Source organism: Strongylocentrotus purpuratus, unplaced genomic scaffold (assembly GCF_000002235.5).
Source record: "Strongylocentrotus purpuratus isolate Spur 01 unplaced genomic scaffold, Spur_5.0 spur5_contig_816, whole genome shotgun sequence".
Lineage (NCBI taxonomy): Eukaryota > Metazoa > Echinodermata > Echinoidea > Camarodonta > Strongylocentrotidae > Strongylocentrotus > Strongylocentrotus purpuratus.
Window position 1 is genome coordinate 836,184 of NW_022145520.1, and position 26,344 is coordinate 862,527.

The window sequence follows — 26,344 nt, forward strand, 5'->3', positions numbered from 1 at the left end:
GTCGGGAGGAAGCGAGGCGACGTCGAAGCGAACATCCGGTCGTCGCCGCTCAAAATCACCGCTGACCATGCAGTGACCACTTGGTGCGAAACTATTATCTTTCACGAAGAATTAATAATTAATTGACGTGACAAAGACAGATAAAAGGTTGTGCTTGTCTATACTGTATAGATCAGACCGAACATACGTTCTCTTTTGTCTTTCTTTTTCCTCTCCTCTTTCCCTGAATCTCAACATTTCCCTTTCCATCTCTTTCTCTCTCTCTCTCTCTCTCTCTCTCTCTCTCTCTCTCTCACTCTCTCTCTCTTTATTATATGTGTGTACATGTCATTCAATTGTTCTCCTCCCATCTCTGTCTCCCTATTTTTTTCTTTGTAAATTCAACACCCAGCATTAATTTTCTCTCGCAAAACGACTTCTCGTACCCTCCTTCTCCTCCTCCTCCTCCTCGTCCTCCTCCACTCCCCCCTCTCTCTCTCTCTCTCTCCGTCTATCTGTCTCTTTCTCGCTTTCTGTCTCCCCCTCTCCCTCTTACCCTTTCTTTATCTCTCACCTCTCCTCCGTTCCACTCTTTCCCACGTTCCCTGTATATAATTGTCCATCCTCCCTGTGTCTCTCTTCGCTCTCGTCTCCTTTCCTCTCCTATATCCTATAAGGGGAAGGATCGAAGTCAGCAAGAGAAAGGTTGGAAATGAAAAGACAACAGCATTATTTTATTCATTAATTTTTTTTTTATTTATTTTTTTTTATTTTTTTTTTTTATTAATTTTTTTTTTATTATTATCTATTATTATTATTATTATTATTATTATTATTATTATTATTATTATTATTATTATTATTATTATTATTATTATTATTATTATTATTATTTATTTATTTTTGTGGGGGGGGGGGGGATGAACACCTCCCCCTCAGCATCCCCCCTCAACACCGCCCCCCCTCCTTTTTTTATATAGATGAAAAGTAGCAAAATAATGTATAGTTGAGAAAATATGTGATTTCTATTGATAACATTTTACGTCAATTGTATTTGTTCTCACAACCTTATTATTTGGATGTTTGAATGTAAATAAAAACCTCATTAGAGGCACACAAAGAAAAAGTTAGGATGAACTATAGTTGCTAGAACATTTCCGCTGTATTCTAAGAATTGAAATGTGATGATAAAAGGACAGTGTACAAAAGATGCGTGAATAAAGAATCTTAGCCGCTTTCTTCATCAATTCAAAATTCGATATCATTATTTCATGGATGTCTGCGGTTCGAGTCCCGCCACCGCACTTATGTTCTTTGGCAAGACATTGATCTACATTTGCCACACTCCACCCAGGTGAAATAAATGGGTACCTGGTAGGAATTTATTCCTTGAAATGCTAGAGCGTCGTATGGCAGCCGTGCTAAAGCCAGGGTAATAATCGGAAGCGCCAGGAGGGTCAAATCTGACTGACATGAGCGCTATACAAGAACCCACTATTATTATTATTATTATTATTATTATTATTATTATTATTATTATTATTATTATTATTATTAAATGAAGAAAATACAAACAAGTGAATTCACAGCAGGGGGAAAGAAAGGAAACGATAAAACACCCGTTTTTGTTCTTCTTTTGTTTTGTTTTTTGTTTTTATATATTATGTAAAGAAACGTATTATGTAAAGGGAACCTAATTAATTACAAGCATAATGCTTCCAATGATTCCTCCTCATTACTGCAGATTATTGTTAGCATCACTTGTATTTAATGACTTGCCATTGAATCGTTTTTTTAAAGTTGTATCTCTCGAATATTATGTACCTGTTTTGCCTTACTTTGTAAACTCTTTTCATATGCAGTTAATGTGGAAATAACACCTAAATAAAAAAATAAAAAAAATAATAATTTGCTCAAGTGAAGGAAAACATGATGTAGGAAATGTAATAAGAAAATATGACAAGAGATTAATGGCGGAATAATACTTGAATACATTGATCTGAGATGATCTGAGATGGAGAAAGAGGAAGGAAAATGGAATATCATACAGGCAAATTTGGCATGTATTAAAAGAGGGTGAAGGGGGCGGGGGCGGAGAAAGAAATGAACGAAGAAAAAAAGTACCAATAACAGTTTGCTTTAAAAATAATGTCTACGTGACGACAAACAATGCTTGCACGCCATCTACGTTGGCAATTGCATTAACTTTCCCGATTGTCAAAATGTCATCAAATGCCAAGCAAACGCCCATTCCAAATGCGATTAAATTCCTCTTCGGAGGAACAGCTGGGTAAGTTATTCATCTATATGATATATTATGCCTTTGATGTGTTTTCCGTCTTAAGAATATTGAATAAAGCAGCTAGTTTCCCCCAAACCCCTAAGTAATGCCTTGCGAGGATAGTCATCAGTCCCACATGTAATAAATATTGTCATGTCAGCAAGTTGTTCATTGTGTAGGCCTAAGTAACACTAACAAAGTATTACTTTACTTTACCTTTACGGCAAATACTGGAAGAATGCTGAGACAGCAGTCGAGCTTCCAGGTCTATCTTCTTGGTCTATCTTCTTGTACTCATACTCTTTAATAATAATTCTCATTATAGACTAGTCTATAGTCTACAAGTCAGCATGGTCAGGATGGTCAGGGAGGTAGAGCCCAGTTCAGGTGATTTTTTTTTGTAGGAGATAGGGGGTGATTTCTATATCATTTTAAAGATCACATTTTTATTTACACAATGCACTTTGAGTTGTTCAATTTGGACCAACGGTTCCAGAGATACGGATTTTTAAAATAATTTTCAGAACCATATTGATGAGGACAAAAGATCAAAAGGTCTAGGCCTAACCTATTATAATTGTATTGAAGTCAATTAAACCTGTGTTTAAGCAGTGGCACCATTGTTTTCAGAAGTTTGTGATCTGTTAAGCCTCATAATAGTCATATCTCTTCAATGCGATGACCAAACTCGCTGAAATTTGGCAAATATATTCAGTGATGTTTGGCAAATATGAAATTTAATATCTTTAAACAGCACCGTAATAAAATATGCAAATTTATGCAAATTTATGCAAATTTCCATGTTTTTGTCATCATATTGTTATTTAAGGTAAATAAAAACCGTTTGAATCTAAACTTTTACCAAATGATCTTGTCTATTTATTTCTTTCTTTCTCTCTCTCTCTCTCTCTCTCTCTCTCACACACACACACACACACACACGCACGCTTTCTCTCTCTCTCTCTCTCTGTTTCTTTTTTTCTCTCTTTCTTTTTTTCTCTCTTTCTTTTTTTCTCTCTTTCTCTATTTCTTTCTTTCTTTCTTGGTCTTTCTCTCTCGGTCTTTCTCTCCTAGTCTCTCTCTCTCTCTCTCTCACACGCACGCACACGCACGCACACACACACACACACACACACACACACAAAAGGATGAGGTGACAAATTGTCTATGTAGTCTATACTTGCAGCAATCTTGCAGTAAATGAACAGTTTTTTCGAAAAAATATTGTTACTTTACCCCAAAATGTAACCAATTCATGTTAGATTATTACAATATTTATTCGAAATATTAAAATAAATATCACAATTATCAATAAAATACGACATACAATAAACAAAAATTGAAAAAACAAGTCAATCAAGTCACAAACGGGTCTGAATTCTAAGACTACGAAATGGTCTCGACGTCACTCACACAGCTGTTTCATTCACGTACACACTATGTACACGCATCACGCGTCGCATCGTCAAAATCAGTTCGTGCAATTTTCAAAAACTGCAATCATATTATCATATCTACCATAAGATCTACTCATCATCATTATATGAAACTTTCAGGAAAGAAGGTAAGATGTTTAATTTTGTTAATTACGGAGTTGTAAGTTAGTTGAAAAACTCCTTCCATCTGAATTTCATCACATTGTCGGCAGATTTGAGCAAAACCATCTACTACGATGGTTATTCAACGTACAACTCACTTCCGATGTGCATCGATAATTGTCGAAGAGAAATGACGTCATATTTTATTGTTTTAACCAATCAGAAGGCGGGGAAATCCGAAATAAACCGAGTGTTTTTTTTCGGCAGAACCACGAAAGCTCACGAAAGTGTGGCCGAAAGCGCGCTCACCCTGATGTATGTGGATTCGTATAGGGAGCTGAAATGCGCACCTGCGTACGTGAATAAGAAGTTGTCCCCATCGCGAAGGTCTAAACTGAACTAGAGGGGCAAGAGGTTGCATCTTGACTGGACAATGTAGGCCTACTAGTACTACCATCATCCATGTACAAAGAAATTGAAGAAATCAGTTCGAGTATTGAGAGATATGACACTGTTCCTTCCAGCAACGATCAAGCCTGGTTTTAAAGGCGTCTATGGTGGGAGCCTGAACTACTACTTCAGGCAGAGAGTTCCAGTCGTCAATCACTCTGTGACTAGAGTAGAGGTCTAGATCTAGTCTAAATGTGTTCTTCCTTACATTTGTCCTACACCTCGGCTTTGCCAGCTTGAGACTATACCCTCTTGTTGGTGTGTCTGCTAGTTGGAAGAAGTGGTCAGGGTTGAGTCTGTCATGCTCATAAATGATCTTGTACACCTGAATCATGTCTCTTCTCCTTCTCCTGTACTCAAGGGATGGCAAGTTTAGGCATTTAAGTCTCCAAATGTAAGGTAGGTGTTTCATTGTGGAGATCATCTTTGTTGCTCTCTTCTGTACTCTCTCCACAGCTTTTGCGTCTGAAATGTACCTTGGCGACCAGATTACATTTCCATACTCAAGGAGGGGGCGCACTAGTCCCTTAAACAGCTTGGGAATGGTGGATGTGTCATGACACTGAAAGGCACGTCTGATGCTGATCAGGACCCTGTTGGCCTTGTTGATGGCATACGACACATGGCTGTGGAACTTCAGTTTGTCATCAACAAGTACCCCCAGATCCTTTGTCTCTCCAACTGTACTCAGGGCTGAACTCCCGATTATGTAGCGCTCCTGACAGCCTCCAGATCCAAGATGTAAAACACAGCATTTTCTTGCGTTAAACTGGAGTTGCCACTTTGAGGACCAGTCTGTCAATGAGCACAGGTCAGCTTGGAGAAGTTTGCGTTGGTCAGGAGTAGAGACGCATGAGAAAGCCTTGGTGTCATCTGCGTAAATTCTTACAGTGGAGTCCAACACCTCAGGGAGATCGTTGATGTAGAGAACAAACAGTGTTGGGCCGAGTACGCTGCCCTGGGGCACCCCGCTCTTCACGTTGCACTACTGAGATCTGGCATTATTTACCACCACCCTCTGTGTTCGGCCATGAAGGAAATCAGCAATCCATGTTTTGAAGTTCCCTTGGATCTTGTAAGCATCAAGTTTTGACAACAGCCGTTGGTGGGGCATGCTGTCAAATGCCTTTTGAAAGTCTAAGTAGACAACATCAACCTTTTCTCCTTGATCTAGCCAGGCAGTCCATTCCTCAAGAGTGTGGAACAGTTGTGTAACACATGATCTACCTGGGACAAATCCATGCTGAGAATCACTGAAAAGATCATTTGACATCAAATGTTCAACCACCTTATCTCTGATGAGAGATTCCATGATCTTACAGGGGACTGATGTCAGGCTTATTGGGCGGTAGTTGTTAGCATCCAACTTGCTCCCCTTCTTGTGCACAGGAACAACGTGGCTAATTTTCCATGCTGAGGGAAGTTTGCCCTCTTGAAATGACTTGGTAAAGATGATGGCCAATGGAATACACACTGATGCTGCGGTTTCAAGTAAAACACAGGGATGGATAGTGGATACCATCTGGTCCAGCACTTTTGAACTTGGAAAGCAAACTAAGTTTGTGATGTACAAGTGCTGATAAGCATTCGGGAGGTTGCCTAGATTCCAGAACTGGTATAGCAGAAGTGTCCTCGTCAGTAAAGGTTGTCTCAAAGAAAGTGTTCAAGATATCTGCTTTCTCTTCATTTGATGTAGCGAAGGTCCATCTGTCTTTCTGAGGTCAGGTAGCCCACCTCATGTTTTCAGACTATGGTATATCTCCAGAATGCTTTTGGATGTTTGCTTGTTTGTTCATCCAACAGTGCTTTTTCATTCGTCGGCGTGAAGCAGAACGCGGGATACATTTTAAGGCTGCGACGGGTAGTCGAATGCTCGAGTGCCCGCACGGTTGACAACTACTCGGGTACGATTTCTTGTACCCGAATATTTGGTCGCAAAAAAAAAAAAATTGAAGAAAAAAAAAAAATGAAAAAAAAAAAAAAAAAAAAAAAAAATGTCCAGGCCCACGCTTACCCGTGCCAGGGAGAGCGGCGTCCGCTGGCATGGTACCGTCGGTAAAAATGTTTCCCAACTCAAGCACTGTCAAACTCACCTTTCAGAAACTGGGACCAAATGTCCAGATTTCTGTTTGGACTTGGAGGAAAATGGATTTTTCTGCCATCTTTGGTTTTTAAAACAGCATTGTTTACTGTTATTATTCTTATTAAATCGGCGCCTTCACCTGCAACTCAAAGTAAAGTTGCATGCGTTTTCAGCGAGGGACCTGAGAAACTGCCAAGTGGTATGGTAGTGGCAAAAAAAGAAAAAAAAGGGAAAAAATCCAAAAATCCAAAAATCCAAAAATTAAAAAAAAATCCAAAAAATTCAAAAAAATTCAAAAAAATGATAAAAAAACATGGCGTCCGAATATTCGAGTATTCGCCTGTGAGCCTGGGAGTGTACTCGGGTACCTCATTACACTGTTGTGCACAGCCCTAATACATTTCATCATCTTTTCTGTAATGTTGTGTGAAAGAACGACCAGCCTGTTCAGTATCCATATCCTTCATAGTCTCTTCCCACCTAACTTCCTCAAGCTCCTCACAAATGTCATCATATCGCCCAATGTTGTATTGAAACTTTGGAGGTCGTCTGTCTGCTTCTGGAGCCGATAAGGTGATAGTAAAACAGAGCCCAAGGTGGTCACTCAGCCCCAGTGGGGGCAATGAAACAATTTCATCAATCAAGAACTCATTATCTGAAAACACCAAATCCAGGGTGCTGTCTCTCTGACCTTCCCTTTGTCTAGTGAGAAAACTGACATGTTGATATAGGAAGCAGTCGGCTACAGTTTCCATGAACTCTTGATCTACCTCACTTCTTCCAGCATAGGACCCCCAATCAATGTGAGGATAATTGAAGTCCCCGGTGATCAGAAGATCACACATAGCAGCATTACCATCCTGGCTGTGTCTTAAGACAGGTTACACTGTATTGAATTACATTCATGCAATATTTTGTAAAACCTGCTGTATGATACTTTCAAATGATATGATATTGATTTAAACAATTTAAATAATCAATGAGATTAAGAATGACAATGTTGATGATTATGAATATATGATCGAGTAACGAATGTCGACTCAAATGTAAATTACTAATTCACCTGTACAATACTAATACAGTTAAGTTACATTGGTGAAAATTTCCTGGGTTTTGCTAGGGCTTGGTGATAATGTAAAATATGATATTGATATCAAGCCCTAGGCCCTAACTGGTGCCCATAGACCTGCGCGGCGCGCGGAGAGGCAGGTAAACAAGCCCTAAAATAAAAAAATGCATCTGAAATCACCCCTTCCGGCTTCCCACACACTACCAACACAAGTAGCTGGCTAACATTTGCTATCCCGCTCCTACTCCTAATGAAGCGCTAACAAAAGGTAAAAATAACCTAAAATTAGCAATTATCTTACCAGAGCAATATAGCTTGCTTCCTTTCCACATGTAACGGATGACTTGACGATCTGCATTTTATGATGTTGACCTCTGACATGTGTTGATGACGCTTCCGTAAAATTTGCTGCATATGAGGGAAATGCATGCAGTGCGACACTGGGATGTCGTGATGAGGGATGCTAAATAATATCAGGCCAAATAAAAAACAAAACATGTTTAGCGTCCTGTTTTTTCAAAAAATAGGAAAGAGGAGGCCCTTTTCTTGTTTCTTCTTTCTAAATGGCCGCTCGGTACATTTTCCCTGACAGTTGGGCTATTTTTCAAGATTGCCGCCGACGTTTTTTTTTTTTTTTTTTCAATTTCAAAAAAAAAAAAATAGGAGGCGGCCCCAAAAAAGGGAAGCGGGCGGGGACGCTAAACATGTATATTTTTTTTTAATGGCCTCAGTAGATGGCAGTATGCCAGTTGAGATCACCATGAACTGATTAGCACGCCTGTGAGTGTTGAGACCTGGGAGGGGGAAGGGGGGTGGTTTCACCAAGATCCTAAGGCGAACTTAATTCTAAGTTGGACTTAAAAATTATGAAAAGCTATTTGTATTCTTGAAATAAAATATATTAAAAAGTGAAAATTAAAGTATTTTTGACTTTTTATAAATTCCACATCAAGAACATGAAATGTCCTTGATAATAGAAAATATGAATTATTTAAATCAGCATTTGATGCCTTTTAAAATAATTTGTACAACATTTAATGGCTTTCCGTAATTGTTAAGTCCAACTTAGGATCTTTGTGAAACACCCTCCTGGATCACAACCTCATAGACCTTTAATTTTTAGTGCTTGTGATTTGATTTTTGAAATAAAAATCAAGAATGATTTCTTCTTTGTTCTTTTTGATAGAATGGCAGCTACAGTATTTGTCCAGCCTCTAGACCTGGTTAAGAACAGGATGCAGATGAGTGGTGAGTTCATAATATAGTCAAACCTGCTTTAGTGACCACCTGTCTGCAAAGACCACCTGTCTATAAAGACCACATTTTTTGTTTCCTTTGAAAATGGTTTCTCATTGAAACATGTACTAAAGGAACCTGTCTACAAAGACCACTTTTGTGTTTCCTTGGGTGGTCGCTATGGACAGGTTGACTGGATGTAGCTCAGATATAACTTTCAAGACTACAATGTCTTAAAATGAAAATGAAACCCAACAAAACATAAGGGTTTCATGTTCCTGTAAGGACTAGATTGTTCAGTTTTACTTCTTGAAATTGGCATACTTTATCACTAGGGTTTGGAATAGAAAAGACAAGTGTCAGCCTCTACTTTTAGCTTTCTTGCTTGTTATCACCTGCTTCCTTCTAAGCTTTGAGAATAATTGTTTTAATGCTAAATATATTACTCATTGCGGATATAGTATTGAAAATAATATCGCTAGTGACATTAGTTTGTCTCGCAATGTATGGTCAACAAGGGAACAACATCAATTATTTGACCGCTGGTCCACCCCTAGAGTTTAAAGGACGCTTGCTTACAATATATTTTATCACCTGACGAAGTGTTGCAGCAGCGCACGAAACGTCGTGACCTTTTGATCCCTTGTGCTTGTTGACCATACATTGCGAGACAAACGAATGTCACTAGCGATATTATTTTTGATAATTGTTTTAATCTTTCTGTTTTTAGTTTATTTTGAGTTCTTACCATTATAGTAGAAATGACTGAGAGTTATCGATGAAGTGAATAAGGCTACAGAATTATGACTAACTTCTATCTTCAAGGAAGACAGCTTCTGTACCTTTGTCTCTGTTTATGAATAGGAGAGCAGTAACATGTACCAAATATTCAACCTTTATCCTGATACATGTAGATTATAAACGGCTGTAACGAAATAACATTCACCACTTCGTATTGGCAAGAAAAACAAATTCAATTCTTCTAGCATTAATAAAGATAAAGGTGTGTTCTGGTTAAAAAAAAGAAAATTAATTCTCACAGAATCAAACGAAACTTACACTGAATGTTCAAGATTACAAATAAATATCATTAACCAAACAATTTTGGTAGCCCCGACACCATTTATGTAGTCCCATATACACCTTTCTGTGTACAGTGCTTGTTACTTTACCAAGACTGGGCCAAATTTATTATGATTTTGATGACTCCAGAACTTTGCACTACACACCAATACTTACATGCTACATGATCAACTTTTTCTGATCCGTTCCACACCATTTCTTTCACAATGCAATCGCATGACCAGAACTAACCGTTATCTTTAAATTCACTAATTTTTTGTTCTTTCTTTTTCTTTTTTTCCCTCTTTCTGTCTTTTTCTCTTCCTGTTTGTATTCATCCTTTGTTTTTTATTTATTTGGGTTACAGGTGAAGGAGGTGGTGCCAAAGCGCATAAAACCAGTGTTCATGCCATCAAAAGTATTATTAAAGAGGAGGGAGCACTTGGTCTGTACAATGGGTGAGGTTGCATGATAATAATAATAATAGAAATAATAAATGTATGTCTTTTTTACCCAGGGTAGCCTCATCAGTATTCATACTGTTCTCCGTGACGGCCCTGCGTTCTTATCATTATTCCGGGTTTAACCGAGCTACCATGAAAAGGTGCTGAAGCATTCAAGAAATTTCTTCCTACCAGGTACCCATTTACCTCACCTGGGTGGAGTATAGCAAATGTAGATTAATATCTTGCCAAAGGACATTAGTGCCGCGGCGGGACTCGAACCGCGGACCTTGTGATCGACAGTCCGGCGACATATCCACTAGACCACAACACCTCTGTCGAGTGGGTTTTATTTCCATGACACATGTTCAAGCGACTGTTGTTCCACAGTTAATTTTCCTACACAGGCCTAATCCTTAAGTGCGACAAGGGAGCAATCATTGTAAACTTTCCCTAATCCTAACCTGAAACCCAACCAAAGACCTAATTTCATACCTGACCCTTACCCCGCATGTGTATCTTGGACGACTTATAGCCCAGAGCAAATGTTGCAAATGCAAATGACGATTCAGTGCGATTCCGGTAATTTAGGACAAAACAAAAATGCCATTATGTGTCAGTAAGAGAGCAATTTGAAGTCATTCATTCATATGTGGGGAAGGAAACCAAATTTTTTAGTTTAAAAAAAGTTAGGAACTCTCTGATGTCACATGAAGATTTCTTAAAGTACATGGACGTATTTATAAACATGAATGTACACTTTCCTTTGACATTATGCTGGTATGTACCATAGTGCACTTTACCCTAGTCATTCAAAAGGGACAGGGTACCAGCGAAATTTGATCATGGAATAAAATACCTTTTCAAAAGGAGAGGTTAAGCTGCTTTTCTCAGGGTGTTACAAGAGAAAACGTGCCCTTTTAAATCTCATTTAATGTACTGGTAGCTAGGATTATTTGAAGGTACAGTAGCATGTACATGTAGTACCATGTGTTTGATAATGATTCCATTTGAAGCCCCACTGCACTACTTATAGCTACTTGCGCCCTCTATATAGCAAACAATGCCTAAGCGGTGACCGTTGGGCCCCCCCCTCCCATGGTCCCCTTTTTCGTATGTTAATTGAGAGCTGATCTAATGAGATAACCACCTGTCAGAGACTATGCAGGGAGGTATAATCCCTCCTGGCCTAACTAGTACAGATATGTTTCCATACATACAGTTATCAACTAAAATTATTCCTACCCTTGCCAAGATTTGTAATTTTTATAAGAATGTGAAAAATTGATTTTTTCCTATATTTGTTTCTTGAGAATGTGAGGTATCAAAGCTTACTTTTAAAAGTATTCAACAAAGGTCCTAATTCAACCAGGCCACATTTCATTCTTGAGTTACCCAAAAAAATAAAAAGATGAATATTAAAATATCAAGAGATATGAATAATGTAGTTGTCAACTGTATGTACTAAGAAGAAACCCATAAAATAATTCATTCTAATTTAAAGGGTTGTCTCAAACTACATTTCCACATTTTGTTTTGTTTACCCAAACAATATTTCTTTTTTTCTCCTCTAATTTGCTAGACTCTCAGCTGGATTATTACGACAAGCCACATACACCACCACCAGGCTGGGAATATACACAACGTTATTTGATATGGCTATAGGGTGAGTCATAAAAAAACTAAGGGCATGCATTCATGAAAGCCACCTTACCTTTGCAAGTTTTGAACCCCACCTAAGTGCATAGAGAATTAGAGACAGTCCACTGATATACAATACTGAATTTCACTCTCTTTATCCTGCACATATTGCCATAATTCTATAAGTAAATAAAATTAACCCCCCCCCCCCAAACATTTTTTTTTTTAAAGTGAAATTACTTTACCATTATCATTTCATGACCAAGTTAATTTGATTTATAGATATTTTGGTTTTATAACCACAGTACTCTTTAGGTATCGATAGATCAGTCAACTAAATTAAGTCAGGTTTAATACCGCTGCTTGCACAAATTTGGCCCAATGTCTATAAAAGAAAGGTTTGGTGGTTTACTCAATTTCACAGGTCACTTTAAAGTGCTGGTGCCCAAGTCTAGCACTAGGGGATCTTTGGTGTTGACAAAGTCAGCATTTGAATAGAGAGGTTTGGGGTTCAATGGTTTGCTTTACAATTTCATTGGCCCGAATTCACAAAGGAGGTTTGTCGACAGACCTTGGTTTATGTGCGTCATATGACACATGTTTATGTTCATAAACCTAGGTTTGTCGACAAATCTCCTTTGTGAATTTGGGCCTATGTGTTTCCAGTGTTTCCATCCCAAAAGGCTCCAAAAAGCTGCTTCAGGGACTATCTTGTCAAGGTCATTGTAAGTTGGGACTTCATAAGCTTAAAAAAATGTACCAATTTGATTCACTTATATATTGCTTATTAAACACAAACAAGGGCAAATGCCTCCCCCCCCACATGAATTCACGATACACCCCCAAGATTTATGGTACGTCCCATTCTTTTTGACGAGTTTCATAAAGTGCCCCTCATCAGCCCTTTTTTACCAAGTGTCTTAGGTTTTAGAGGGGATCTCAAAACCAGCAAGATTCTGTGATTCTAATGTAAATTGCAATTCTTCTTTTTCTTTTCCCTCCGCAGTGCTGATGGGAAACCTCCACCATTTTTAATGAAGGCTGGCATAGGTGAGAAACAAAACATTGAAGGCCAAAGGTCAACCATTATGATTCACAGAGTATTAAAGGGATTGGGTATCTTTGTTTCAGATTCTAAACAAAATCGTGGATTTAGCTCATGCTCCAATCATAATCATAAACCTTTAGGTCAGTCAGGAAACCCAAGACTGTTACGAGCCGATCGCCTGTCTGATTATCAAGATATTTAATGATTGGAAATCAGAATTTCAAAAAACATTTTCCTAACAGTTTTTATAACACTTCATTTGGGAATAATGAGCATGGTAAAACTGGTCACTCAAATTTTACTTTTTTGAAGCACTTCATGATCATTTTGAAGCACAACATTTTTAGGGCTTCAATATTTAATACACCATATCACAGACACTGATAACACGTAGGGCCATGCATCTCAGATTTGTAAAAAATGGAAACATTGTTAAAGTAGATATTCATTGATTTTAAAAACTAACTTTATTTTCATTATTGCAAAGTTGAAACTTTGATTCGACAAGGTTATCAAAATTCAATGCTTGGAAACATTTGAAGTAATGATGATTATAAATTACAAAACGCTTAAATACAGCACCGGCATAACACCTGAAGAGCTCTCCGAACACTGCTGAGATGTGTGAGATCACAGTATGAACATGATTTGCACAAGCAGACGATGTCCCATGACATCTCACACATTTTCAGTGCCTATGTTTTCATCTTCTCTTGAGTTCTTTCTCTTACTTCACTACCGTCAGGCTAAATGTATAATATATTGCCTCACTCTAAACCCCGCGCATGGTTTTATTTTTATGACAAATGCAAAAATAAAGGAATCTGTCGCTTGTAAACAAAATAAGATGCCATTGTATATTCAGCTGGACACACCGCGGAATGTTCGGCGTTTCAAGAGGGAACAAATGCCGTCCTTAATATCATTCCGGGGGGTTTTCAATTTAAAAGTCTGGTTTCTTTGATTGTTAATTAACCCCTATCCTGTGTATTTACAAGCAAAAGATTTTAGTTATCAGAATCGGGTCATATCCCCTTTTGAATGGTTTGACTTGCCATTACATTTATATACACTAAACTCATTATAATTTAACAAATAATAGCTTTGCAATCATGTTCATTCTTTATGGGATGTCGTCTGCTTGGGCAGTATTGGTCCATATAGTGACGTCATTAAAACATCGTTATTTTTCCGGCGAATCTCTTGTATACCCCAGCTGCTATGGAGGTGGTTGTATTTGTATTTTTATAAATCAGCTGATATGTAGTTGACCTAAAACTTGTACTATGGCCATCAGTTAGCTTACCAGTTTTTAGTAATACAATAGTTGACATATTTGTGATTTTCTTTGAATTTCACCTTTAAACAATGCCTTTAATAATAGCAGGGTAGAAAGAAGTGAAATGTGAATATAGCACTATCGTAATGTGTATCCTGTGTAAATTTCTGCCTTGCTTGGTTTGCGCATCCTCATGTTGATGCTGTGTGTATTTTTCCCCTGGTGTAGGTATGATATCTGGAGCAATAGGGGCGTTTGTAGGGACACCGGCTGAAATCTCTCTAATCAGAATGACTTCAGATGGAAGGTAGGTATCAAGATTGTACGACATGATATTAATTGTGACACTAATGGTGGTACTGCTACTAATATTAAAGTTACCCAAGCGTGGGTATATAGAGGGCAGCACACAGATGTACGCACAGGAGCGTAATACCCATTGGCTCAGTGGTACATGTAGGTAGTGATCGCCAAGTCACCTACTTCACGAACAACTATATACCCACACATGAACATCTTAAAGAAGAATGATGATAAAAACAACAATGATGATAAAAGAAGTATTAGTTTAATTAGAACTAGTAGTTGTAGTAATAACATTAATACCGTAATGATAACATAGAAGTAATCTTCGAAAGTGTCCTTTACGTGGATATAATTGTTTTCCCCATGTGTGTATCTGTTAACTTAAGAGTGTCAAATGTAGATCAATGTCGTGCCAAAGGACATTAGTGCCGTGGCAGGACTTGAACCACGGACTTTGTGATCCACGGTCCGGTGACATATCCACTCAACCAATTACTAATCCTTGTGTTTGATTGTATTTTCAGACTGCCAGTGGCTGAGAGAAGAGGCTATACAAGTGTTTTCAATGCCTTGGCCAGGATCACAAGAGAAGAAGGCCTCTTGACACTGTGGAGGGTAGGCTCTTCTCGTTCTCATATTCTAACAAATGAATTAAAAATATTAATAATAATATTTGGTTCTTGTATACCGTGTGAGTCAAAAAAAAGTTTACACCTAGAAAATTGCTACCAGTAATTATTTTATAGATCATCTATGAACAGTATATTATTATACATCTGATGAAAGAGTGTTTTATCTATCCCAAATCATTTGGTACCATGTTTGTGTGGTATGTGTTCACGCTTGGTTGAACAGGGGACATTGTTTGCAGGAGTGCAAAAATCGACTTGATTTGGGATAAAACTCTCTTTCATATTAGATGTATAATAATATACTCTTCATAGATGATTTTAAAAAGCAATTTTCTATATGTAAACCTTTTTTTTTACTCACACTGTAGTGCATATCACATTATAACGTCTCTATGGGCTTCCAAAGAGCTTTGGAAATTATTACCCTAGCTTTAGCTCCGGCAGCCGTTGTCAGAGCACGGTGCATTTCAAGGAATAATCCTACCAGGTACCCATTTCCTCACCTGGGTCGAGTGTGGCAAATGTAGATTAATGTCTTGCCAAAGGACATTAGTACCGCGGACCTTGAGATCCACAGTCCGGTGACATATCCACTCGGCCACGACACCTCTAAAGTTTAAAGCCATGCTGTACTAGAAGTACAACCGCCAACTCCCCTCTAATGCCATCTCAGGTCAGCTGTGGCAGTATGGTCCCGTAACTCGCTGCCTTCCCTAGCTGCGCTGTTGGTTCTCGCTTCAAGTCCTCTGTCTGCAAAGTGGGAATTTGATATTGGGTTACGCACTGTTGGCAAGTTGACCATGAGATGGCACTGGGTAATGACCAGTACCAGAGCCATCTAAACACAGATTTTGGCCAACTTGGTTTCACTGGGTCACAACATGGCGTATATTCTTTTGTTTTGTGCTTGCCCAACAAAGCAGTAGTCGCCATATTGTGTCCGACTCGAACCGGGTTGGCCAAACTCTGCGTATAGATGGCTCTGACCAGCACGCTAGGGCAGAAAGTAAAGGGCCATGTTTTTTGTTTGCATGTGAATGACTGGCAAGTCAGCTACTGGGGATGAAAAAAGGAGCTGGATGCAGTAAAAAAAAAGATCCTTTGGGTACTCATTTACTTGTGTGTTGTTACGAGACACATGTAAAATAAAGAGAAGCGCAGTACAGTTAAAGAGAAGGTTGAGTTCTGGGAAGAGGTGAAAAATAATTTTGTGAGCATAATCGTTGTATTATGCAAGTGTGGAAGAACATCAGATTAAAAATGTTCCCTAAAAAGCATGACTCTTCAAATTCCCTAATATTATAAATATGGCATTTTAACATCATAAAAATCGGGACAGATTTTTTTTATGTCACATGTTCGTGTAGTCCCATATACATCTTTTTGTGTACAGTGCTTGTAACTTTACCAAGACTGGGCCAAATTTCTTATCATTTTGATGATTCCAGAACCTTGCAGCACACACCAATACTTATAAGCTAGATGATCAACCTTTTCTGATCGATTCCACAACATTTCTTTCACAATGCAATCGCATGACCAGAACTCAACTTTATCTTTAAAAACCTCTGCAGTAAACCAATGCAATTAGCCATGGATTAAGTGAACAGAGCATTAGAATGGTTCAATTGTAGTAGAATTTGTACCCAAATCCTGAAAATGAACTGATTAGAGTTTCATTTCCTAATTTTGAACTTACTTTGTCAACTATGTTCATTATTATGCAAACAATTGATATATGAAATGGAATAAACTCAAATCAATCAATCAAAGGGGAGTATCACAATAGAAAAGGAAAGATAGCTACCAATTAGCAACACAGTTTTGATGGCGAGAATTAATTGTAGAGGCATATTAAATTATATTGTTTATCTCTCTCTCTCTCTCTCTCTCTCTCTCTCTCTCTCTCTCCCTCCCTCTCTCTCCCTCCCTCCCTCTCTCTCTCTCTCTCTCTCTCCTAGGGATGCGGTCCGACGGTTGCCAGGGCGATGGTGGTAAACGCAGCTCAGCTTGCATCCTACTCACAGGCTAAACAGTTCCTACTAGGAACAGGTAAGTGTGTGCTGCTAATTATGTATTACCCTTTCCTTAAATAGGATAGTCATACAGAGATACATTGTAAGTACTATAAACTGTCTTATCCCGTTCTCGTCTCTGTTGGCATCCCCTCTTTTTTTTCACTATTTCATAGTTTCTTTTGTAGTTATGAATTTGTTAATTTAATCACTCATTATTCCTAAGTTTCATTTGAGGGTTACACAATTGTACAAGCATTGCTTTTCAGTGGACCCCTCTGTTTCCAAAATGTATCCCTAAATTGTTGCAAATGTTTATAATTGATTTGAAATGTTTTGTTGGAAGCATAAACAAATTAAATTGAATTGAATATACAAGGGACTATGCTTATGTACCAATATTTTTGCGTATAACAGCAACACGGTACACCTCCAAGTTGTTGTTTTTGCCACACATACTCAAATGACCATTGCCAGCTCATTCTTTCATGTTGTGAAATTCTAGACTCTGTAAAACTTCACAATGATGTTTACGGCCCACACTTGCCTGGCACTTGCCTGACATAGCATCAACTATTGCATGCAAAAAAGAATGCTACCCATAGAGAATACCATCCCATGGACAATTTTGTTGTTGTCTGATTCAAGTTTTCCATTGCAAAGGAAGCTCGAGTGGCTGTTTCAAGAACAATTAATCTAAAATGACTGTTGAAATGACCTTTAATTTCTTTGCACGCACTCCTTAACGAGGTCCTCATGCAATGATGATTAATTACCGTTGGTTGTTACAATTTTTATTTTTCTTGCATGTTGTCTTGTCCTTCTGTCTTTCAACCCCCCCCCCCCTGTAATTAGTAATTATCCTGGTTGTTCATGCTTCTTATTTTTGTTTTTGTAATAGTAGTAAAGGTAGCTTATTGAAATATAGTCGCACAAAAAGACTCGTCCAGAACGCAAATGCCATGATAGTCAGTGATGTATGTTAATTAAAAGTTATTTTTGACATATCTCAATGGAAGTCTAGTTAACATTAAAGGGGGTGTAGCATGGCAAATACTGGTTAACGCCATCTACGACTTCTTTTGGACAACTGCACGTAAACGAATGGACTTGATTAACGGTCAGCGCGCGCTAGAGTTTGCGTATGTTGCACCGTGGACCTATTATGGTTGCACGCACAAGAATACTGCAGTCCCGTTTTCCGTCGTCATATTAAACCCAATTTGCCCTGGGTCAGGCCATGGGAAAGACATTTAGTCTCGTCATGCTACACCCCCCTTAAGCCTAATTGAGATAGTACATGTCTTTACAAGCTCCTTACCATATAACCATGTGGTTCTAACTCTAGGTGATGAAACTATAAATGTCATGAATTATGCATTTTGCGTTTTGGACGCGACTTTTTGTCCCACTACATTTTTGCTAAGCTACCTACTGGGTTTTCTTCTTCTCATTTCTTTTCTTCAGGTTACTTCCAAGATAATCTCTTTTGTCATTTTGGTGCTAGTATGATCAGCGGTCTAGTGACTACTATTGCATCAATGCCAGTCGATATTGCCAAAACAAGGTTTGTATATATATATATATATGCATACCTGCCAACCTGAGACAAGAGAAATTAGGAGTAAATTTTTCTGGATGGACTACGAGGTCGCGAACCACCGAAGGATTGGGGTAGTAGCCCGTAGATTGGGGGGGGGGGGGAACTAACGATCACGTTTGGGCTGCGCTGTGTATATCTTCTATGAGCGCGAGCGCGGATGTTGGCGTGATCTGGTTATCAGTGCTGTGTTATGCTTTAGTCTTATACATACATACATACATATTGGTATTTATTGAGCGCCTTTACATGAACATGCTCAAGGCGCTTTACATTTCGAAATACAAACATAATAGTTATATACTCTCCAAGTGCATTACACTATAAAAAAAAATTTAAAAAAATTAAAAAAAAAAAAAAAAAATTTAAAAATTTAAAAAAATCGGAGTTTTGAGGCATGCATTCGGAATTCGGAGTTGGTATGAAAAATGCGGAGGAACTCCGCCTAAATCGGGGTGGTTGGCAGGTATGTATATGTATATTTAGGGAATTATTTTTTTTTGGAGGGGGGGGGGGGGGGTGGGGGGACTTTGGGTTCTATGATGTAAGCTCCAGGTGCAGTTGCTCTGAAGTCGATTTCATTGGCTAACAAATTCCTGAACCTAAGCCGCAGACCCAGCACTATACCTAACTCTAATCCTAAACCTAAATCCTAGTCCTAACTGTAATCCTAACCTAAAACCCAATTACATCCCTAACCCTACATCTCTGTTGCCGGAGCATCTATCAAATCTTTCAGCTTTGGCTTGGCGGTTGTAAATAGGGTATTATCATATGTTTTGGGGTTGTCCATCTGTCTGTCCATACGTCCCGTTCTTGGGTTCGCATTATATCAAGAACCAATTTATGGAATCCTGCCAAACTTAGGTCATGTATGTATCTTGCAGAGCCGATGAACTGAGTAGATTTTGGGGTCACAAGGTCAAAAGTCACATATTCAAATATATTCAAATATTACTGACAACAATGAAAAATCACTTTACTGAAAATTATGAGGAAAAGGTATTGGATATACCATTGATTCAATAAGAGCCGGTTCTGAAGGCTACTCGGTATAAACTCATGTACAACACTGTTATCAAATACCTCTTCCATCGCAAGCTCCAGGGCCCATATTCATAGAACCTTACAATCAATGGCCCTACGTGTTATCAGTGTCCGTAATATGGTGCAATCCCGGCCCCCCCCCCCCCCCCCCCCACTTAGTGTTATTTAGGGTACGCATATGCTCGTTCCCTCTTTTTGAAAGCACCTCCTATCTGAGGACTGCCAACATTTCCGAACCCCCCTTTCGCTGGCTTTTTGCAGGATTTTCCTGCCTTGGAGACCCCCCTAAATCATGAAAAATGCTCAATGTACCCCCCTAAATTCGGAATAATTTCTCAGGAGTCCAAAGAGACGAGAGAAAAAAAGAAAAAAAGACCCCTTTTTTAAAGAAATCTCCGGGTGAAAAGTTAATACACCCCTTTTTTTACGATTCTCGTGCCAGATTTTGTCGCACGAAAAGTACCCCTTTACCTGACATTTTGGTAACACGCATGGGGTCGTTTCGACCCCGGAGTGGGGGGATCGGGGGTGCAATATTGATGCTCTAAAAAAATTGTTTTAAAGTTAGTTATCAACTTATTCCATACATGTAGGCTATAGTACATAGTTGGTGCACAAGCTCAGTTGGATTTTTGGTGAATATAGGCCTTGGAGGCTATCCTTTATTGATGATGTGGGACCTAATTTATAGCCAGCAGACTGTTATAACTTCTTTTTTTCATCTCTCTCTCTCGCAGAATCCAGAACATGAGGATAATAGATGGAAAGCCTGAATACAGGGGTGCCATTGTAAGTATTGTACATGTGCATCTATAGACAAGTCCAGGACATTTTGTGCCCTACTGCACTATATGCACCATTATTTCCTCCCTCCACTTTTCTCTACCTCTCCTTCTCTCCCTCTCATTCTCTCTCTCTCTCTCTCTCTCTCTCTCTCTCTCTCTCTCATTTTCTCTCTCTCATTCTCTTTCTCACTTTCATCTCCCTCAATTTCAATTTCAATTGTTGGCAGCTACGGTTACAATCTTGTTGTTGTTGTTGGGTTTATAAGGCTGTCCAATCTGAAAAGATTATTTTTGCCTGGCTAAACTGTTTTTCAAGTTATTCATCAGTGATGATTCGATGGCGCTGTTCCTTTTTTCCTGGCTCGAATATTGATTCAATGGGTATCAGAGCTTCCGTTCATTCGATGGTGCGGGCAATAATTTAGCTGTCGACCATGAACAGTGAATCAATGTACAGTGTATAGTATGCCCTCTTCTAGGACTAATGGTATAATAACACCTAGAATATGGTTGCTACGGTGTGTATGTAGTATCGGAAAGGTTTTTCTTCAAACTAATACATTTTCTACGGACAGTCCTAAACTTGTGCAAACTACTATAATACCGTTTTCAAGGGAAACTGGCATGTATACAATGTGCTCATTATAGAGAGTTGGTCTTGCTCTACATTTGGTCACTAAAAGCTGTATACAAACTGCATTGAGCAAGACAAAAGAATGAATTGATGGGCGGGTGATTTTCTATGTAGCTTGTTGCTAGATCAGGCTGGACTATCGCTTTGACCCTACTTGGTTCTCTGTTCGTCCACGATGTACTGACATGTCCGTCTGTCTGTATGTCCTGTTTTTGTGATCGCATTATCTCAAGAACCAATTGATGGATTTCTGCCAAACTTGGGCCATGTTTTTATCTCGCAGAGCTAGAGATCCTTAGCCCTGTGGATGGGTTTGTCCGAGTGGTGCACTTGCTGGACAGCAGTAACTTTAACCAATTTTAAGCTCTATTTCTTCGACGATGTACAGGCGTATGCCATACGCAGGGATTCTTTATTACCTGGAAGGGGTTTTTATACATTATACCCTCTTAATTTGGGATGTACTGATGTGCAGCATATGCAGTATGGTTTTGACCTAGTCTTGTATTTCTGTAGTTACTTAATCCTACCCTTTTCACTCTTCCTTTAGGATGTACAGACATGCCCCAATTCCAGTAGGGTTTCACCATGTGATTCGATCTCCCTTGTTCTATATGTCTTCTTTTAGAATGTGCTGACTTAACATATTCTTGGTAGGGATTCACCTTGACCTTATCTTGTAATTCTGTAGTAACTTAATCCTAATCTTCCTTTAGGATGTACAGAAATGCCCCAATTTTAGTAGGGTTTCACCATGTAATACTCTTGGTTGATAATAGTGACTTTAAATATCTCCCTTGTTCTCTATTTCTACTTTTAGAATGTGCTGACTTAAAGGTAAAGACCAGTATTGGAAACGCCCCAATTTCAAAAAATGAAATGGAAGCTCTCATTACCAATCATGTGAAAGAATATGTTTTGACTAATACATGATGATAAAAAATTTGCCGGGAAACCGCCTACTAATTCATATATTTGGTAAATTTGTTTCTCTCATGGTCTGTGAGAGATATAGGGTAGTCCCATATACATCTTTCTGTGTATAGCGCTTGTAACTTTACGAAGAATGGGCCTAATTTCTTATCATTTTGATGATTCCAGAACCTTGCAGATGCTAGATGCTAGATGATCAACCTTTTCTGATCGATTCCACAACGTTTCTTTCACAATGCAATCGCATGACCATAACTGGTCTTTACCTTTAACATATTCTTGGTAGGGATTCACCATAACCTAATCTTATAATTCTGTAGTAACTTAATCCTAATCTTCCTTTAGGATGTACAGACATGCCCCAATATTAGTAGGGTTTCACCATGTAATACTCTTGGTTGATAATAGTGACTTTAAATATCTCCCTTGTTCTCTATTTCTTCTTTAAGAATGTGCTGACATAATATTCTCTGTAGGGTTTCACAGTGGCCTAATCCTAGTTGATTAATAATAATATTCAGTTCTTGTACAGCGCATAATACGTTATGAAATAATATCTCTATGCGCTTCCAAAGAGCTTAAAAAAATTATTACCCTAGCTTTAGCTCCAGCAGCTGTTATCAGTGCATTTCAAAGAATAATCCTATCAGGTACCCATTTACCTCACCTGGGTTGAGTGTGGCAAATGTAGATTAATGTCTTGCCAAAGGACATTAGTGCCGCGGCAGGACTCGAATCACAGACCTTGTGGTCCGCAGTCCGGTGACATATCCACTCGATCATGACACCTCATATTCAGCAGCAAGGGGTTTCACAATCACAGATGCTGGCTTCATTCTGTACAGCACTCACCCGGGCCCAGACACTGCAGGAAGGAGAACGATCGATTCTTGAACTTCTTTCCACACTTCTCTTCTATTTATCTAAGTATCTTCTCCTGGTTCAGAGGTTGACTGCAACATCTCTCCATTTCACTCTATCTTCTGCCATTCTGGTGCAGTTTTAGTCCACTCCAGTTCTTGACATTCTCTTCCCAGTTGATTCCAGGTCTCCCTCTCGGTCTAGTTTCTTCCACTCTTCCCTCCAATACATCCTCTAAGAGGCTTTGGTGCCTTTTGACATGACCAAAGTATTTGACTTTTCTCTCCTTTACTAATCCTACCAGTGCAATTTGTTTACGCCCTGCCATGTGCAATATCTCTTTGTTGGTTTTCATTCGTTTCCAGGATATTTTCATCATTCTTCTCTAAATCCACATTTCAAAAGATGTTATTCTATTTTCCATGGCCTTGCTTAGCTGTAGAAACTTCTAACCTGTCTTGTTCTCTTTGTCCACAGGATGTACTGTCACGCACCATACGCAGCGAAGGATTCTTCAGTCTCTGGAAGGGCTTCACTCCGTACTACACCCGTCTGGGACCGCACACCGTACTCACCTTCATCTTCCTAGAGCAGTTCAACAGGCTCTACCGAGAAAGAGCCGCGAACAAGTCCTAGATCTACGCCCTAGATCTAGGCCCTACATCTCACCCATCCTTTGCTCAGGGGTGGACTGTTCAAGGGGAGTTTGGAGAGTTTACACACGGGCCGCTCCATATTTTTTTTTTTAAGGCTGATCCATTTTGAGGGGTCAGTGACACAAAGACATAATTCCATTTTGGCCATTTTGAGTACTTGGGCCGTAAGGAGTTAAGTCTTTGTGTTTCTTAGAAAGCCCACATTTTTCTGAACATTTTTATATCAAATACTCATTTTGGCAAAATATGGAGTTACATCTTTGTGTCACTGAACCCTCGATTTATGGTCTGAGGGTCGGTTGGGAACGAATTACATAAGGAAATATTAAATTCCCCAATCTCCTTTTAGCGCCAATCCGCCCCTGCCCACACTGAATCATTGGACGGGATAAGTTAAAGTAAAACCCACACAATGTTGCCCTATTGAGTCTAACGTATAGCCCCTTTTCATTATCTAAGCTTTTGCTTTATCTTATATTACCAAGCGTGTAAAACATGCTTGGTTTTTTAATAATGTTAAGTATATATTATATCCTCTTTAAAAGTGGACATTATGATCGGGTTATCAAGCTAAAGGGATGCATTTGCTGACAAAGATTAAGACTATAGTCTCGAACTGACAGTCAGCCGTCAAACTAACATGTACTCCTTTGTTTAATGACGTGACAAGAAAGAAGGGGTTCTGTTTCATTTGCTACACAAAAATAAAAAAGGAAAAAAGAAAACTGTCTAAAACATGAAAATGTAAGGCCTGTATAGAATGTAGGTAAGAGTACATATCACAGTGTCTGACATAACACAAAATTGAATTCATTTAGTCGGTCCTGATTCTGTAACCGCCATAATTGGCTAATCTGGGGGGCGTTTCACAAAACTTGTCATCAGTGACAAATGACAGTTTTTGTTATAAGCTACTGAAATCCTTGCTTTTGATTGGATATCAACTGATCTGTCTTTGATTTTTATCATTTGTCATTGCAAAAAAGGCTTTGTGAAACGGGTCCCTGGTTAACATCATTAGAGATTACATATAGCTTCAATTCTGCATGGTTTTTTATTGGACAAGGAGCTTGTTGTGACTAGATTACTTCTACTTGTAATTTCATTCTTTAATTGTGTGATAGTGGTACGTGACGTTAGTCCTTTACTTGGGGTTTCGTGGTATAGTGGATTAGGCGCTGTAATGTTGACCTTCAGGTACTGGGTTCAAATCCCTACTGCATCATTAATGTTCCTTGGTTAGAACATTAATCCATATTTGGGACTTGATGGGAAGAAATTTCTGGATATGCTTTAGCAAATTTTTCAGGGAAGCTTGGAAATACATGTAGCCAGGAGTGCTAATAGTATTCAGCCCTTGGTATCCTTAGGAGAAGAAAAAAACACTCCTTAAGACCAGCATCATTACCCATTTTGGTTAAAATAGGAGTTTTGGAAGAACGTAATCTTTAGGATACGATCAAATCTAGGCAAGGACGAAGAGTTTATGTAGGCTTACTGAGTATATTAAAACAATGGCATATCAAGTCACGCATAACTAGTCGTGTGCCACTGCATGTGCATGCAGTTTCTGAGCAAGGTATGCTTAATTCCACCATGAGTTGCGTTTATTTCTGTCTTTTGTTTTGATGGAATTGAATTGAACTGTGGAAAAACAAATCAAGTACTTTAACCTTACTCAGTGAGATGTCATGATGTGAAATACATTGTGTCTTTAAGCCTCTTAACAAGCTTGATGTTGTCCCGTCTATTAACTGTTTAGTATTCAGTAATGAAGCCATATTCAAACACGAGATGGTAAAGAGCGTAATGCTGTAGTCACACTATCACGCGACGCAGAGCTTTTGAGAGTCGCGTAAAGCCAGTGGTGCGATACAGGCAGTAGGATGTTCCTTCTCCTGTCATAGCAATTACGCTACCTACTTATACGTCATCCTTAATCGTTCCCGAACAATATGACAAATATTACAAATGTAAGGCCTGTAGTCCAAATTTGAGTAAAAACAAATAGCATGTAGGTATTTAAGAGTCATATCACAGTGTCTAAAATAAAATACACTTGCATTAATTTTGTCCATCCTGATACTGTAACTGTTATATTGGCTAAGCCGGTTAACATCAAGATAGGCTTTAGAGTACTGAGTTCAAGTCCCTACTGCATCAGTACACTAATGTTCCTTGGTTAAGACATTTATCCATAACTGTAACTCTCAACCCAGGTGAGGAATGGGACTTGATGGAAAGAAATTTATTGACATGCTTCAGCACATTTTTAAGGGAAGCTTGGATATACATTTAGCCAGCCTGAGGGGTTATTATAATAATATTCAACACTTTGTATCCTCAATGAAAACTAATAAGTAGTCATGTGCCACTGCATGTGCATGCAGTTTCTGAGCAAGGTATGCTTAATTCCACCATGAGTTGCGTTTATTTCTGTCTTGTGTTTTGATGGAATTGAATTGAACTGTGGAAAAACAAATCAAGTACTTTAACCTTTCTCTTTGGGAGGCCATGATGTGAAATACATTGTGTCTTTAAGCCTCTTAACGAGCTTGATGTTGTCCCATCTAACTGTTTAGTATTCAGTAATGAAGCCATATACAAAAATGAGATGGTAAATATTGGTAAACTCAGGATGTAGTCACACAGTCAATCGACGCAGAGCCTTGAGAATCACGTAAAGCCAATGATGCGATACAGGTCATGGGATGTTTTTCCATTTCATAGCAATTACGCTACCTACCTATGCATCATCCTAAATCG

The 26,344-nt window shown here is 38.7% G+C and overlaps 1 protein-coding gene across 1 annotated transcript; it reads left to right on the forward strand.

Annotated features, from left to right (window-relative positions):
- Positions 1-2,163: 2,163 nt before the first annotated feature.
- Positions 2,164-25,785, forward strand: LOC756648 (mitochondrial 2-oxoglutarate/malate carrier protein). The gene is made up of 11 exons (XM_030979353.1): positions 2,164-2,269; positions 8,587-8,648; positions 10,066-10,156; positions 11,724-11,807; positions 12,789-12,832; positions 14,338-14,416; positions 14,940-15,030; positions 17,009-17,099; positions 18,530-18,629; positions 20,447-20,498; positions 23,400-25,785. The coding sequence occupies exons 1-11, from the start codon at positions 2,202-2,204 to the stop codon at positions 23,556-23,558; spliced, it is 921 nt and encodes a 306-aa protein (XP_030835213.1). The 5' UTR covers positions 2,164-2,201; the 3' UTR covers positions 23,559-25,785.
- Positions 25,786-26,344: the final 559 nt, after the last annotated feature.